This window comes from Odontesthes bonariensis, chromosome 20, assembly GCF_027942865.1.
Source record: "Odontesthes bonariensis isolate fOdoBon6 chromosome 20, fOdoBon6.hap1, whole genome shotgun sequence".
NCBI lineage: Eukaryota > Metazoa > Chordata > Actinopteri > Atheriniformes > Atherinopsidae > Odontesthes > Odontesthes bonariensis.
In genome coordinates, this window is record NC_134525.1 from 17,160,118 (window position 1) to 17,176,987 (window position 16,870).

A 16,870-nucleotide genomic window follows, 5' to 3' on the forward strand; every position below is an offset into this window, starting at 1 on the left:
AGCAGCGAAGCACAAGGCCCCTTGTGTCTGACCCCCTTTGAGGGGAGACATAGTCTTCGAGTACTATTGCTGACATGTTCAACAAACCAAACACTAACTGAACTTATTATTGTTTCCATAACTCATGTAATTTTCTGCTTTGTTTAGTTTTTTTTTTTTTTCTTGGCCTAAAAACCCTGAACATCAGAGGCTACATCTATAAAAGGCTTTTTTTTCTCTCGTTTATGCATTGATATGCCTTATTATCTCATGATTTTTACAGGGTTTACAGTGTGTGTCAGCAGTCAGACTGAACATTGTGACATATTCTATTCTATCAGTTTGTAATATGTAAATAGCTTTTAACTATTGTAGCTGGTCGAGGTGGACTCTGGACCATTTGACCGCTATGAGCTTCAGTTAGTCTAATTCAACTCAAATTGAGAGGTTTGTTTGTTGTAATAACAAAAGTAACACCTGTCTTTTTCTCGTGCCACATGCCATAATTACTCTGGTCTCTTAAAGACAGCATTTCATTTTGTCAGGTAAGATTAAATTGTCTATTTCCCATGGAACTTTAAAGTCAAACACAGCCCAACACAAAATCTATATCAAAGTATGCTAGTCTGGAAAATGTACCTGGTTACTTTCCATCACAGCCACTAACTGATTAATCTGATCACTGTATATAAAGACCACAGAAATAAAAACCCGGTACACCAGGGTGTCTCTGCTGTCTAACTTACTTCTTAAATGCAGAACAAGAGCTCTCACACTGGGGACCCACCGCATTCAGAATGTCCATAAACCCAAGGTTTACTGTCTGCTCTTTGGGTCAGTAGCAGGGGCCTTAGCCACGGCCCCAGCAGCGGCCCTCTCTCTGCGGTCAGGCCCGGCAGGCCTCCCCCCTCCTCTTTTACCACAGCTGAAATAGCAACGCTCTCCCTTTTGCTCACAACTCCCATGAGGAAAGCAACACTGAACGCTCTCATTCGTCTGCTATAGAATTAATGCCATAACTACATTTAGATAAAGTGCGTGTGAGATAGTGTGAGATTGAGTGCATATGTGGGGGGGTTTTTTCTCGGTTTTGCTGGAAGAGAGTGAGAGCAAATGAGTGAGAGGGCACATAAAAGTCAATACATAAAAAAAAAACCATGCAATTTTTTCAAATTCTCAAGAGTTTGTTAAGCTTGAGATATGAAACACAAAAAGCCTGACTGTAGGAGGATACCTCTGTCTCTGAGGATGAAGAATGAAAGTATGTGCACAGGAAAGACTTACCGACTGCTCTGAGATTTGTGTGATTTACCATGTGGTGATTTAGGTCTGGCCATCTGTAACAAGCAAAGCATTCTCTGATTAAAGTTTATCACAGTGCCTGCCAATAAATACACACAATTTGTGGCAGAGGTAAAGCAATATAAATGATTTCATGCCTGAGTTTCTGTTGTTAGACGTTTTGTATGAGATCTTTCTCTCTATCCCTCTATCCTCCTTTGTTGCATCTGTTGTTTCATACCACTCAGCGCTGGGCTTTGTTTCAGTGTCTTACATGCGCGCACACACACTTTCCCTTTTCCCCTGCTTGTGTCTCTCACATAGACGCTTTCCCTCTCAAATTCTCTGCTTGTTCTCTCTATCCTCTCTATCTTACCAACACAGTCACTGTTAAGCCGTGCGCCCAGACGCTCCATTCTGTACCTCCTCCATTCAGCATGTGGTCTTGCGAGAAACCCCATGAACCCAGCAGAATGCAGAAACTGTGCCAGGCCCCATATCCACACAACAGTAGCCTCTGGACACAGCAGCGAACCACACAAACACTCGAAAAACACTTTTTGTTGGCCTGTGTTATCTGGCGCATTTCTCCCTAATGGTTCTGGTGGAGCTGGATTGAGGTCAGATTGTTGGAACGGCTACGGGGTGAGGATGGGAGCAAAGAGCACCAAGGTCATTTGGCAGATGTTCCAGAGTGCATCATTGCTTTTGTGACATTATCAGCAGTGTTTAGCAGAAGCCTTCCTCAGATATCCAGCTTAGGTCTGTCTGAATTTAGGTTGCCCTTGAATACCCCCCAGTGGTGAAGAGATGCCAATGCATGTGCGAAAAATCAGCACTGGAAGCTGGGCTGTTTTGGTTTGCAGGTGGTAATCAGGGTTTATATTTGATGTTAAAAGAAAAGACACTATGCATTATGTGGATCAATGGCTCTTATGTTTGGATACAACACTACTGATAGTAAAAGTAGTATTTTACCATGTGCTGGAGCTTAATTTGAGTATAAGTTCAATTTGAAACAACACACCAAGTATTTGTACAGTCATAGGGAACTAAATGCGTAGTTTTAGAAATTGTCGAAGCTTTTGAATTAGATATAACATAACAGTCAATATGATGATAACACTCAAGTAATAGTTTCACATTGTTGTTTACTTTTGGTGTCCTCTATCGAGTTTCCTATTACGGGAAATGTGTTATTTGAACAAATGGCCGATAAATCTTTTTGCGGTAAAAGCATCAAATATAGAAAAGCTCACAACATAACACAGGAGAGCATTAAGCGCAACATAACTACATATATTACTTTTTAAAAATGTAGCGTCTAAAAATATGCTTTACCAAACAACTGATCAGGATGCTGAAGAGTTTAGCTTTGATGTTGGCCAAATCTATAAAACCAAAAACCAAATCCATATAAATAATGTATGTGAACTGTTCAGCATGTTGCATTTCTACTCTACATACAGCGTTATTTCGTTTTCATGATTACAATTTGTAAAAATCCAGTTAATCAATCTAGAAGAGGGCATCCTCAACCAAGGTCAATGCCTGGTTCTGCCTTTTAAAGAAAGTGATCTGGCTGTAAACCAAGTCTGAGCTGCTTCTTTCTTTCCCGGTGCACCACCATCTTCCTGACAAACGGCCAACCAGACAGGGAGATGTTGGCTACTATCACACACCTTTGCATTGGGCACAGTCCAAAAAGATCAGTGTAAAGCAGGTTTAAAAACGATATGACACCGATAGTTACCCCTCCTCCATACCCTTTATCATCATATGACATAAAGCGCCTTATCAAATTATAATTCTGTTTTGCCTCTTGAATAATGGTGTCTGTCTCTTTAACAGATTCCACATGGCACCATTGTCATATTAAACTTTCTGAATGTAAAAAAAAAAATGTCTCAAGGTAAAAGCTGGACCTCTTTGCACAGAAGGAGGAAGTGGCGACTGTTCCCATAACCACCAGGTGTCAGTGTCCTTTCACATACAATCAGCATTTACAACCAGCATGTCAGACAATGTGCATCTCTTAATAAACTGCAGTTCAAGTTGGGGAAAAAAAAAAGAAAAAATAGCTCCTGATGACAAACTTAAACATTTCAACTTCACCACTTTTCCACCACAGATGCAGCTCTGGGTAAACTGAGGCACTCATCCATCTTTCAAAATATCAGAGCGAGATCCCAAGCAAACAAAAAAAGCCAAGATTTTGGTAAAGTGATAATGTCAAGGAATTGGGAGCCCAGAGTTGTGGGTATCCAAAAGCCCTATTGTTTTGTAAAGAAAAAAAAAAAAAAAAAAAAAAAAAAAATCATGAAACCACCAATTTAGTCATTCTAGCAGAACACTGTTTCACAGTGCCATTGCTTCACTAAGCATGTTGACTGGATTGCTGTTTGTGGTGAAAACCAAGAGAAACCAAGTAACTTTGCAGTAATTCCGTTTACATTCTGGTCATCTTCTGAAGAGAATCCCAAAGTCGTGCATACTTGGATTTGATATGAAGGTTGGTTTGCCACACGGGATGTTGTAAATTTCTCCCAGAGAGTTGAAAAAAAGAACAGCCAAAACAAAAAAAAAGAATTGTAAGTAAAAAGTACATTTTCATGGATGTAGGGATATTTACACAGAAAAAGGAGTTTTTTGAAGCCCAACACATCATTGAAGCAAAGAGGTCAGTAGTCAGCCTCAAAGCCTCTCTGAGCTTATTGACAATGCGTAGAAAAGAGAGTTGAGAGCAAAGGAAGAAGCCCATCTGATTAAGAAGCCCTTTCCCAGCCATGTGCCTCTGAGAGGACATTGATTTTGGCCCATGTCTTGCAGCTGCAGGATGTCGCCTGTCTGAAGTCCCTGCTAGGAGGTAACATGAGCTCGTCCAAGACAAAGACTACAGTTGCAAACACTGAACGTAGGCCACCTTTGCCTCAGTTTGTGATCATATTCTAAACTAGAGGGTCAAGTCTAGTTTGTGTCAGTGTTAGACGTTCTGCAGATTTATTCTTATAGCCACTGTGGGTCTGACATGTCAGGTCGAATCTTTTAAGGTCACATACAAGGTTGAATTTAGACTATACAGTTTTATGACATAACGCCAGCTTACGTTCTTTGTTCTAACGTGCACTACCTGTTCTGAAGTATGTCATATATGCTTTATTTATATTTTACTAGACCACGTAAGAAGGGAAAGTCACTAGACAAGAAAAGTGACCATAACATAAGCCGTATAGCCAAGACTAAACTGGTGTCCTATTTCATTGTGGCTGATTGCGAGAAACGTCAGCACTCACTCATGTGTTTCAAGCAAAGGGAGTCCAGCCGTACAAACCTCTACGAAATGACCCATTTCCCTGCATATTATAGCAATACCATCCTAAATAAACAGTATTATACATAAAAATAGGCACCCGAGAGTCCGAGACACCACAAATGATCTGTGTACCCGAAAAGCTTTATTTTTCACTCCTTGTTTGAAGTAAGGGCATCCAGCTCAAGGGAAGGAGGTCTGCAAAAAAACCTGCAGTTAACTCTTTGCTGAGAGATTTATGGCAGCAAAAGACTTTTTAACATGTCAATGCCAACACTCAAGCAGATCCCAAAACATGCTTCCAGAAGCTGACATCAGACTTTGGGAAACAAGTCAACTGGCTCTCACCTGACCTAAGCTCAGATATAGGAATAAGCTCCGTTTTGTGCACATTAAAAGTTATTACATAAATCTCTGCTGGAAACCTACTGAATTATGACTGATGGAAAATTCCTAAAACTCGTGGAGTAATGTACAGGATCTACATAGCATTGAAAGGTTTGTGTGTTTCTTTAGGATACTTTAGCTCTACTTTGATGTCCTTAAAGGTAGGGTAGGAGATCCTGGATTTTGAGTCCAGCGAAGCTGCATTTTGAAAATACACAGGTAAAAAGTCCCAACCCTTTTCTTCACTTTCCCCCCGAAGCCACGCCTCTAGAGTACATGAACGCGCACGAGCACGAAGGTGCACGAGCGCTGTTCTGACAGCAAGCATCGATCGTTGCCGTATTTAGTATTTAGTATATGCTAACTATACGTTTAATAATGCTAGGTGCTAGCCAAGCTGGCTCTAGTTTAGCTTCCTGCCAAGCTTCTGGACGCGTAATTCGTTCACGGAGCAGGGTACGCGCACAGGGGGAAGGAGGGGGAGGGAGGAGCAGATTGCAGTTTGATAGACGGCATCAGTATCCAATCAATGATTGGATACTGTTTTTCCTAGATTGTACATTCTAGAGGCCACTAAAACTTTTCATATTTGTGTCAAAACTTTTAATTAATTGGTTGCAATGGGGGTGTGAAGAGTATTTCAAGCAATATGTAAAAAAATGTTCCAGAAAAAGATCCCCTACCCCACCTTTAAGCTGCTGTGCTGCTTTGCCAGTGAAGGATTTTTTTACGAAGGCTTGAAGAGGGAGGCTTGGGTAGGGCACAAGGTGCATTTCCGACAGCTGAGCTGCAAAGGGAGCTAAATAAACATAGTTGCTGTTCTTCTCAGGAGGACTGGAGAGCTAAAAAAAAAAAAGAATGCAATGAATTAGAAGTCTCTCTCAATATCCTCCTCGAGGAGAAGCAAAGCCAAGTGTCAGGCACTCTGTGAAGTCAGGGAGTCCAGAGAGGTTGCAGAGTACAGAAACTATAAAGGAGAGACTTTATGCAGCTGTGCTGCAAACATCACAAAATGTCTCAACATACACCAAGGTTCCTCCTAACTTTTCATTATTATACTCAATAATACTCATTATACTCAAACTGTTAGAAACTCTTAGTCCTACTTCTCACTACTATTGGGGTTGGAGAACTGCTTGCACGTTTGGAAACAAACTGCTTCAAACTGCGATCTATCAACCTGCCTTGGTTCCAATGAAATCTCACTCTTCTTTGCAAATAAACATTTTGCTGCCTTTTATAAGGGGGACTTAACTGTTTCAGCAGTAACAGCTGATCTGACAGGGCAGTAATTCATGTGCGTTATTAGGGAGAGAGGTGTATCTTTACATGTGTCATCATGCGCAAGTAGATTTTGGCACTGGTAGATTGAATTACCAAATTGACTTGGATTTATTACGAAGAGACGTAATAGAGATGGAAAATGTGCTTAATCTCGATCTTTTTCATGGACCCAAAACGATCAAGCACAACCTGCTGCTTGTCACTTTGGATCCCGGTCTTATGGTAAACCAAAAAAAAAGCATGAAATGCAAATAATGTCATGGACACAAATGAACTCAGATTACAAGTGAGGACATGGGTCTGCAGTCTGTATTTTGAGGTTGGTGCATTTTTAAGATAAAAATGAAGTGAGTACGAGCGGGTGCCACCTTGAAAATCCCACCAGTCTGTCACTTACTGAATGAGTTAGTAGCCCTAATCATTTTATTGCTGTTTTGTCTTTACAATATGAGCTTAGCATTGCTAGTTTTACAGAGATGGAAGAGACCCTAACCCTCAAACAGGATACAACATTGGGTCTCCTGGATTATAATCCTGTAAAACTATGCCAAGGCTCCCTCCAACCTTCAGATTTTTTTTGTTTATCTTATACCGGTAAAAAACTCCTTTTATAACCTTTTTACATAATCCAGTTCAAACTGCCTTTTTTCTATATATTCCTGTTTGATGACATTTTGGGTACATGATAAAACAGAAAATTGTGTCCTCGTTGAGGATAGCTTGAGAAAAATGCAAAGCTAGCATGATCTAAGAAGGGGGGGGTACTGTACTAAAGGAAGAGCTACCAAGTGATTGTCATGGAAATATTTATAAGCCACAGACAGGCTCCTCAGAAGCACAACACAAAAATAGATGTATCAGCGAAGCTGAGCACGAAATCAATGAAACAATAGAACCCTGTGGTGTAAGGAATTGATTTACAGATTCCATTCAGTTCGAAGATGTTTTTTGTCTGCATCCTTGACTCAACTCATCGAACGAAACTTGATCTCAAATTCATATCCACAGACTCTGCTCTACGTCTCCTATCGATAGCCAAACCAGATAAATGTCACCAGCAGATTGCCTCACTCTCCACTGCACACTACTGCACATCACTTGGATGTGCCTTAAACCGTCCATCAATCATACGTTTGTCATCAAATCCTCTATTTTTGCAGACAGATGGAAGTTCCCCAATGCATACTAATGTGTTCCTCGAAAACTCTGTTGTCTGGCCCCAGGGAATGTGCTGGTCTAATAAGACTGAACTACTGCATGGATAGAGCTTATTAATTTAATCATGGAATTGCTTTGAAACCCTCACACTGTACAAAATTTAAAGTGAAAAATGATCAGCCTATATTTGTCTGGGAAGAAGTTCACTGCGGTCCAGTTCTCAGTAAACTAGTGTTTGTTTAACTGATAACATTTGTTTGGCTCATCCATGTGTGTAGGAGCCATAATTATTTTCTTTATATTTTTTGTTTTCATTATGGTACACTTCATGGTTATTGGTTCACTTTGATTTGTGTTTTTTGTTTATTGGACATGGGTGTGACACTGGGCGTGTGTGGTGCGCAATTGGAAGCCCTTAATTAGCCCTACCTGGCACCTGTGCGCAAGTTCAGTTTGGCGTGGGGTGAGTACGGGGGAAGGCTATCCTTTTGTGTACCGCATCGCACCGCACCGCATCGGATCGCACCGCATCGCACCGCACCGCATCGCACCGCACCGCATCGCACCGCACCGCACCGCATCGCATCGCACCGCATCGCACCGCACCGCATCGCACCGCACCGCATCGCACCGCATCGCACCGCACCGCATCGCACCGCACCGCACCGCATCGCACCGCATCGCATCGCACCGCATCGCACCGCATCGCATCGCATCGCACCGCATCGCACCGCACCGCACCGCACCGCACCGCACCGCATCGCACCGCACCGCATCGCACCGCATCGCACCGCACCGCACCGCATCGCACCGCACCGCATCGCACCGCATCGCACCGCACCGCACCGCACCGCACCGCATCGCACCGCATTGCACCGCATCGCACCGCATCGCATCGCACTTCTCACATCGCATGGACTAAAAGCCTTTATCTCAACGTTTCTGCTCTATCTTGCAATTAGAAAGGACTATTGGAGTCTGAATGATATGGAGAGCAATAAACGGAAGAAACCGGAGTGAGTGTGTGGACATTACATCATTGAGTGCGCGTAAGACAATTGATTTCCCCCCTGCTTAGCCTACAGTGGCGCTGAACTAATTGGTGTTGGATTTAGCCGCAATAATGTGTGTTAATGTGTTTCCTCAATAGCCTGTTGATTTTGTAGTTTTCATGCTGACCAGTCAGCGTTAGTATCATGCTAACCCAGCATGAGAAAAGAGCAGGAGCTGCAGCATCTGCTCAACACATCAGTGTGTCTATGGGTTTCAATGGACAAACTCCAACACAGGAGGTTCACCTAAAAACCCTGTCAGCTGTCAATCCATTTATGAGGACATAGACAGTTGGGGCCAATGTCAACTATTTCTTGTTCTGGATTCAATTGTAGTCCCAACAAGTCTTCTCTTCTCCCTCTCAGCTTATGATTGGCAGGATATGGCATTTCGAATAAGAATCAAAGAGCAATTCTGATACTTTTGGAAGTAGATCAACATCAGATAGCATCAGACCGGACAATGGACAATAATACTCTTTTGGCTAGAGACAAGACAATAAGTAACAATCAAAATAGAGCATTTTATTACATGTACAAACAAAAGGAAAAAACGCAATTCACTGCATAAATATCTCGTTGTTGATTTAAATACTGTCAGTGCTGAAAATGTTATTTTCCTACTTTTGGGTTTTTGTTCTCTTGGATATGTTGAATATGTTTTCATATACTGCAATCCTTTTACAAAACAGTAATAAAAATCCATATCATTTAAACATCTTTTCAATACAAAAATGAATAACTTACAATATAGTTGATTTAGGATAGTCATGGTTTGATTATCTACACATAGAAAAGAAACAACAATTTTTTCTGGTATTTTAGAAATTTACAAACAATTAAGGTGCACTCGAGTGCCTGATTCCCAAAAAACAAAATCAGTGATCATAACAAAATATAGAAAATATGAATATACATAATACTATATAACATACCAATATACTTACATACTTATATGCTTACATATGTATGTGAGTATATTACAGAGCACATATGTGGGTCTGATTTATTGCATGTGGTCTTTCTGTTATAAACATATGAAATATGGATAAAACTGTGCAAATTCTCCAAAGGATGAATTGTCAGTATAACAAGTCAGTTAGTGCAGGTTTAAACTGAAATTGCACTGTGTTTAAAAACCATTGACAACAGAGGTATTATAAATGGAAACATCCCAGTCTACCTTTTGTATACTCTGTGTTGTTTGTTGCAGGACACTTAGAGCACAACTTGGTAACTTTGACAAAAAAGTGGACTTGGAAATTAATGCAACTTGCAGGTCCCTCCACGTCCCTCTCTGCTGTGCCTCAGCTCTGCCTCTAAAGCACCTCCCTGCAGAGAAGGTTGTTGTGTAGTTGAAAATCCCATTAGAAGCAGTAGGAGGAGCTAAAGGAACCTCATCGTGATTACAGATTCTCTGTCCTATGTATTACTCTTACACAGTAGTAACAGTTTCTGAAAATGTGACAGAAACAGGCTTTTATTCAAGTTACCAAGTTCTGTTTTAAGTGTGAAGTTTGACAGTCATTGTTGACATATAAGCAACAGTGAAGCTGACGCCACCAGTGTAAAGTTTCCCTCTGAGTTCAAAAACTATGATCCTTTTGATCCCGTTTGATCCCAACATTCTTGTGAAGGCAGAGCACACAGCATGAAGGTGTGATGCCCATAGCACCAAAGTGAGCAGGTATGAGGAGCTGTGACAGTTGCAATGTCTTAGGCTGCGGCTACACGGAAACGTTTTTCACTGTAAACGATACTTTTTCTTATCGTTTCGCTGTCGCGGCCACACGGAGCCGGCGTTCCCACTACCCCAAAACGATAGTTTTTGAAAACGGGTTCCAGAGTGGGAAAGTTTGAAAACGGCCTCGTTTCGTTTCCATTGTTACAGCTAAAACGTTTTTGCGTCAGTCACACGTTGACGCTGTGAGCCAATTTTAACACTTCTCTATTGTCTCACAGCGTGGCGTGACACAGTGGCGTGTGTACTGCATCGTTTCATCGTTTTCGTCTGGACCAGCAGCGCGTTTCCGTGTGGTCGCAAGAATTTTCGTACCCGTTTTCAAAAAAAACCTCGTTTCGTTTTCGTGTAGCCGTAGTCTTAATTACCACATTGTTTACTGTAAACTAAAATAGTAAAAACTAATACGTTTGCAGCACCACACAGTATGCACTGGTAAAAGACCCATTTTACATAGAAATATATTTTCATATATTTAATTATTTCAAATAGTCATAGCAGTCCGGTAAAAAAAAAGTAACTAATTTACAAATTATTTACAGGTAATCTAATCGCTCAATGCCTTCAAATGTTGTTTTTTTTTCCTTAAATAAGCCTATATATACAAAATAGTGTGGTCCGTGACTGTTGTGCAAATGCTTACTCAATTAAAATAATGTCTCTGTGGTACTGTAGGTTGTCAGCTTATGTTGAGAGGAAACCTGTGCTTATTTGAACCAGTGAAGGTAGTTTGTCTTGAGAGCTGGGAAACACATGTTGTTGCTGCATGAGCCCCCATAGCTGGGAGGGCAGGCGGAGCAGGGTACACCCACTTTGTAGGGAGCCTCTCCGATCCAGTTACCCCTGGAAGAAAACAACATTTACTGTAAGTGAATGTGGTAGTGATCACAGAAATGCCTGTTTTAGATTTTTTTTAAAACATCAACTTGAATCAACTGATTATCAAATATTTCATCAAATAGTCAAGATTAGAAGGAATAAGTATGGGATATCATCTTTAAAGGGTCATTTTCAACAGTCATTACAAGGTCAAATTCTGCAGCTTTTAGTCATATAAGGTAATCTTCAGTAAGACAACCTACAACTATATGCTGGAAACCAACATGTTTAAATCAGACTAGCTTTGACCTTGAGGTGAGATTGCTTTGTAAAGAGAAAAATAGTAAATCCTGCCTCAGTGTGCCCGTCAAATATATTTTAAGCGTCTACAAGCCACAGGATTAAATTGAACTTCTATCTTGACATGACTTTGATTCATTAAATTCTTGCCAGCTGGCATCATGCACGGACTTTTCCTTTGTTGACAGTGACCTCTGTAGAGTGGAAAGCAGGATAGAGTCAGAACTTACTGCCTTGTCTCTCAATAAATGGTAAAAAATTTCAAGTTAACAGACCCATAGAGGTCATGCGTGTCCTGAGCCTGTTGCTGTTACATAGAGTATGATTTAAACCAGTGGGATTAAGGAGCCAAGGTCATAAGTGAGTCACAAGTCTGGCCAAGCTTTGAATTTTATTTGGAGACTTTTTCATTGCTTTGGCAACACAGTAGCGGTTCACAAGCTTGCATTCGGGTTGTCTGAATCCTCCATCAACATGGGTGGCATTTCATAAATCAGCACGTACTCAGAATGGGCTGAGTTGGGATTAAGCCTGTCGTCATGGTACTGTCATCATGTTAAAGCATGAAACTAACACTGAATCAGATTATATAACAGTATGCACAGTAAACCCACAGGTTGCAAAGCCTACTTACTTAGGTGAGTAGTTGCAGACTAAATACGTTGCTCTTTTCCACACTGCGCCCCATACATTCATATTGTGGCACGTGTGAATAGCACAGCCGACTTTGTTAGATGTTGCCCACACCATCTGTAAAACAGAGTGATCAGCTTTCACTTAATCTCACTGCAGCTCCAATTCAACTGTTTTTTAAGGAAAGATTCAATAACTATCTTCCTACCTGTGTATAGTGGGTACACATGGGCCCATAGCATCTGAGAGGGCATCGAGGGTTGCAGTCGCGGGGGTAGGGGAAAGAGTAATCCTTCACCTCGTCATACCAAGGCTTAACAAGCTGAAGAATGGATCGATAACTGTGAACAAAATACAGAGAAATTCAAAAAGTGATCATTTCTTATCTGTTTGCAGAAATTAGAGGTTAACCTAGACCCCCTAGTGGTCAAACCACCACTGTGATTGACAGGAGTCATCGTATCCAAGATAATTTATTTTATAGTTTATGATATTTGACTCCCCCGACACAAAAGCACTGAGCACTGTCTTGCAGACGGGTAAAATCAATCAATCACATCTCTTTTTGACAGCAATTTGTTGCTATTAGTTTCAGAGCCTCAGTGTGAAATGTTATTGTTGGTAAATGTGTGTGTCTGTAAAGAAAAAGGTTCACTGTGACTACTCTGGCATCTCTGAGTGCAGCGCCTTCACTGAAAACCATCATCTGCTGGAGTTGATAAAAACTAGTGACCACTGGAGAGTCCATTTGATCCAGGACTGAATGCTGGTTAAACTTTCCCATTGCTCAGAAGCCAGATGTTAGCAGCTGTTAGCAGGGTTGTTTTTTTTGCCAAGGGCTTACTTAAAGCCAAAAATAAGGATAAAGTTTTGTGAGGAGCTACTATGATTTAATAAAATCTCTGTTAGCAGGGTTTTCTCCAGCCCTGAACCTTGGACTTTTGTCAGTTTATCTGCAGATTGTTCAGTTTCTTTTATTTTCATATAACTGTATGCTGACTATCTAGTTTTCCATTCTGTCTTCCAGAACTTTTATTCAATGAACGTTCCAACAATTCAGTCTCAGTGTTGATTAACATGAATACATTTTGTGTTGGTGTTAAGAACATCGGTTCCATTGTTTAAGCTTGTCTGAGCGCAATAACAATTAAAGAACCTGAGATTAATGAATGAAATGCCCATGGTCTGTGCCACCGCAATCACTCACAGCTATTTTGTTTAATAGGGAATAAATAGTAGCTACATAAATCACTGCATCCTGTGTTTTATTGAACTGCTAATAAGCGTTCTAATTCAATGTCGGGGAAAAGCTCAAGCATCGCAATTTTGCTGGTCTTTTGGACATGAAAGATTAAAGAAAGGAATAAATTGTTATTTCAAAGCAGTTCTGGGAATTTTTTGTGGGAAATAGCCGCTATAGAGCCCTCTTTGCGAGTGCACAGAAGCAGTTAGAGTCAGTTCTTTTCCCTTGAGTCTCATGTTGTTCCTCAATAAAATTTAAAAGTTCAGGAACACATGAAGGTGCCCTGTATTGCCAAATGGAAAGTCAAGACCCACTAAAGGGATAGGCTTTTGTCCTCAAGGGTCAAGGCTGACAGAACAACTTCTGTTTATATAAAGGGTCACAGGAGCATTCCTCAAGCAGTCCCTGGGTCACAGTGCAGAAACTTTTAGGAGAGAGAAAAAGGGGGCTACAAGGAAACGACCTCTACTGCTGAGAGACGGTCATCCCTGAGAGGAGCAGCAGATGTCAGGGAGCGGGAAGAGGAGTCAAAGGTCACTCACCGTCCTGTCCTGACAGAGAGGTTTTGACCCAGGAACCTGAGGAGGTGAGACGGGCCATGCTCCCACAGGCAGGAATGAGCCCAGTCTTCAGCTGTCTTTGCTAATGTGTCGTCCCACACCTAAACACAAAGGGTGACATGGAGGAAACCCATTATATAACTGACATAAAGATTACAAGACAACATCTTCATTTAGCAGCGAGCATTCTGTTACAGGTGGTCACATGGCAAGATACAAAAATCATCCATCAAAGTGGTTACATATGAGGAGAAACTTTCTATTATCGCAACTGGTGTCAGTCTTTCGCTGGAATTACTTTTTTTTTGTGATGTAAAAAGACATGTCAACAATGAAACAAAGGCGCAGGTGCTTTCACTGGGAATGGATCATGACTTGAATGCTGTGTGAGAGACACTTCCTACAGTAGTTTCAACACATGAAGAGACACCACTTGAGCACTGTGTTGATATGAGAGTTGAGAACTAACAGCAAGCTTTCAATTTGACTGTTTCTCAATGCTCAACTGCCAGCAGGCTACTGATATCATACAACACCTCTCTTCCTCCAATGGTGACTACTTTGGCATGAAATGTGCTGAGCAGATGAGGATACCAAGTAAAACCTGAAAACGATGATCACTTTTTTTAACACTATACCCATACTTAAAAACTCAATTATCTTCTGTGACAAATTATTATCTCAGCTGTGTATTTGACTGAAGCAGTTTTAGTCAGTGGCAGAACAAGCTGCGGTGACTGTTAATTTATGCACCGAGAATGAGTTTTGAATGAAAGCTTTTACTTACCATGTATTCCATGTTGGAGGCAGGAGGGAACACCTTCCCTCTTACTTTGTTATGGTAGTCAAGAATGGCAAGCATGTCGTTTTGACTAATATAACGCTTCCTCCGGGATTTAGAATGAGTCGCCGCATCTGTTCCACTGCTGCGCGCTGCGCCAAGATTGGCGATACTGGCCGCTGGCGGGGACGTGGAGGCAACACGGACAGTTGTTGCCAGTGCACTTGCTCCGCAAGATATGCACACGAGTAATAAGTCTATTGCGAATAACTGGGGTTTCATGTTTGGGTTTTTATGAAACTGCAGACAGAATATCCCGAGTCCGAGGATAGTTCTGGAAATAAACCAAGAAGACGGAACTTCAAGTAATTGCCGTGGTGCGCACAATGAAGGATAGTGTTCAGACATACTTAAAGCTCAAACCTCCAACTCTCCCACATAATGTACAAAAATAAGTCCTACCTTTCTGTTGAGCTTTCTGCCTTGTACCCTCTGTGCGCGCTGCCAAGGCAGTATCACCTCGAAAGCCTCGGAGAGAGAGGGCTGAGAGTGAGCGTTTCTGTGCTTTGCGAACTTTGTGAGTGTTTCGGGAGATGTCCGTTTTTGCGGGTTTATATATTGCAGTGGACAATGCAGGAACTGCGCTTGACTCAGAGGTGGAAGCACAGCCCCTCCTCGTCACCTGAGACACAATATAAGTTTGGATGCTTTGTGTTGGGTTTCTCCCAATTTGTTCCCTATAGATCTTTCTTGATTTAACAAAGACATGAAGTAGGAGAATGGATAACGTAACTGTAAATAAAACAAAACAAACAAAAAAAAACAGCTTTTCTCATAATAAAGCCAAAACAATGCCACAAAACAATCCAATAAGTCATGTCATTCGTGTTTATTGTATCAAAAATGTGATTTATGTCCATATTTAGTCATATCAAATAGGATAAATTGTGTGATTCCCCTTAACTGTTTAATCAAGCTGACACATCAGCGCCATATACAGCTGAACACAGGTCAGGACTTGGATGGGAAGAAAGCCAGCAGTTATTGCGAACGAAATCAGTGCACCAGGGACTTCTCTGTCACATAAATATTACACTTGTTCAAAGTGCGTCTCCAGCTGTGTGGCTTTCCAGGGCTGAGATGCGGAGCCAAGAGAGAAAAGAAAGAGAAAAAAAAAAAACCTTCTCGGGTCATCGTTTTCATTGGCAGCTGGTGAACAAATTAAAGCAACGTGACGCAGGAACCCCTTTTCTCTCCCCCTTTTCTTCTTCCAATCCTTCTCTTTTCCCTCTCTTTTCCTGCTGCAAACAACTGGTGCATTCCCCAAAAAATTTCTTGGAAGTGATGGACATTTCAGGTGCTGGAATCACTCAAGAGTGGTCGCTCTCCTCCGTCCATACCTTTCAGCCCCTTCTTTACACTGTAGCTTGACTGAGAGCCTTATGGTGATGGAAAGTGGTCATAGTGAGAGGTTAGATTATGTCCAAAAGGTGGTGCATTTCTTCTTTCCTGACCGCAGCTAAGATTTTGTTCAGTATTAATCAGAAATGTAGTATAAATATCTGATCTGAGTAAACAGAGTCTGTGGGATGTTTAGTTGTGATCATTTTTTGTATAAATAATATATGTGGACGAAATTAATCAAAACTCACATAAACATTTGGTTACCTTTTAATATATTTTGAAAGCTTGGTTAAAAGTTTTAAGATTAGCCAATAATGTGCATGCATGCTTTTCATGTAAATATTTAAACCCATTTCCTCAGAATTATTTCCTATTATCTTATTGAACTAAATCAGCATCTTTTTTTTTGTTTCTCCTTTCCCTGATGAGGCTTCGCACCATCACATCTGCTCAGTGTTTTGATTCATCCAGTCATCTGGTATTAATAATCAGCCAAGGATTCTGATCGACAGAGCGCAGAGATCTTATCCCCAGGTTTATGGACATATTAAAATCGATATCATCAGATTTTCTTAACACACACCTGTTTCACAGCATTTCACCCTGTTTTTATGTTTAATCAGCTGTAGGGTTTTCATCCAAGGCTAAACTATGGCGACAAAAGTTCAGTTTCACTGTGGAAAAGTTGGAATCGGGACTGAAAAGAATACTGTAACTCTACAGTTGGTGTTTCTCCTTCGCTCTTTCTATCTCTCTCACACGCACACAGAGACATACACAATGTCTTCATGTGCAATCTCCTCAAGGCCCCAGATGATATTCCCTCAGCCTCAGAGTGCCGGTCCTTGTTTGCTCAGCGAACCCAGTGACTTCAAGAGGGATTGAAGCATTATTATCATATTATCAGAGGAGTAATTAGAGCATTATTTGGGGCACAT

At 41.2% G+C, this 16,870-nt stretch overlaps 1 protein-coding gene across 1 annotated transcript; it reads right to left on the reverse strand.

The window, feature by feature from the left end:
* Positions 1-9,021: 9,021 nt before the first annotated feature.
* Positions 9,022-15,116, reverse strand: pi15a (peptidase inhibitor 15a). Its single transcript, XM_075452330.1, has 6 exons — positions 14,991-15,116; positions 14,535-14,862; positions 13,730-13,848; positions 12,153-12,285; positions 11,946-12,061; positions 9,022-11,035 (listed from the first exon to the last, which is right to left on the reverse strand). Exons 2-6 carry the CDS (start codon positions 14,808-14,810, stop codon positions 10,900-10,902), a joined length of 780 nt encoding a protein of 259 aa, XP_075308445.1. The 5' UTR covers positions 14,811-14,862; positions 14,991-15,116; the 3' UTR covers positions 9,022-10,899.
* Between the last annotated feature and the right edge of the window lie 1,754 nt (positions 15,117-16,870).

What these genes read in the sequence shown, in the direction of transcription:
- pi15a (XM_075452330.1), bottom strand. Translation starts at nt 14,810, where the DNA reads ATGAAACCCCAGTTATTCGCAATAGACTTATTACTCGTGTGCATATCT. An exon ending in CCTCCAACATGGAATACATG is followed by an intron (nt 13,849 to 14,534) that starts GTAAGTAAAAGC and finishes CTTTGTGTTTAG; the next exon opens with GTGTGGGACGACACATTAGC. An exon ending in CTCTCTGTCAGGACAGGACG is followed by an intron (nt 12,286 to 13,729) that starts GTGAGTGACCTT and finishes TTTTGTTCACAG; the next exon opens with TTATCGATCCATTCTTCAGC.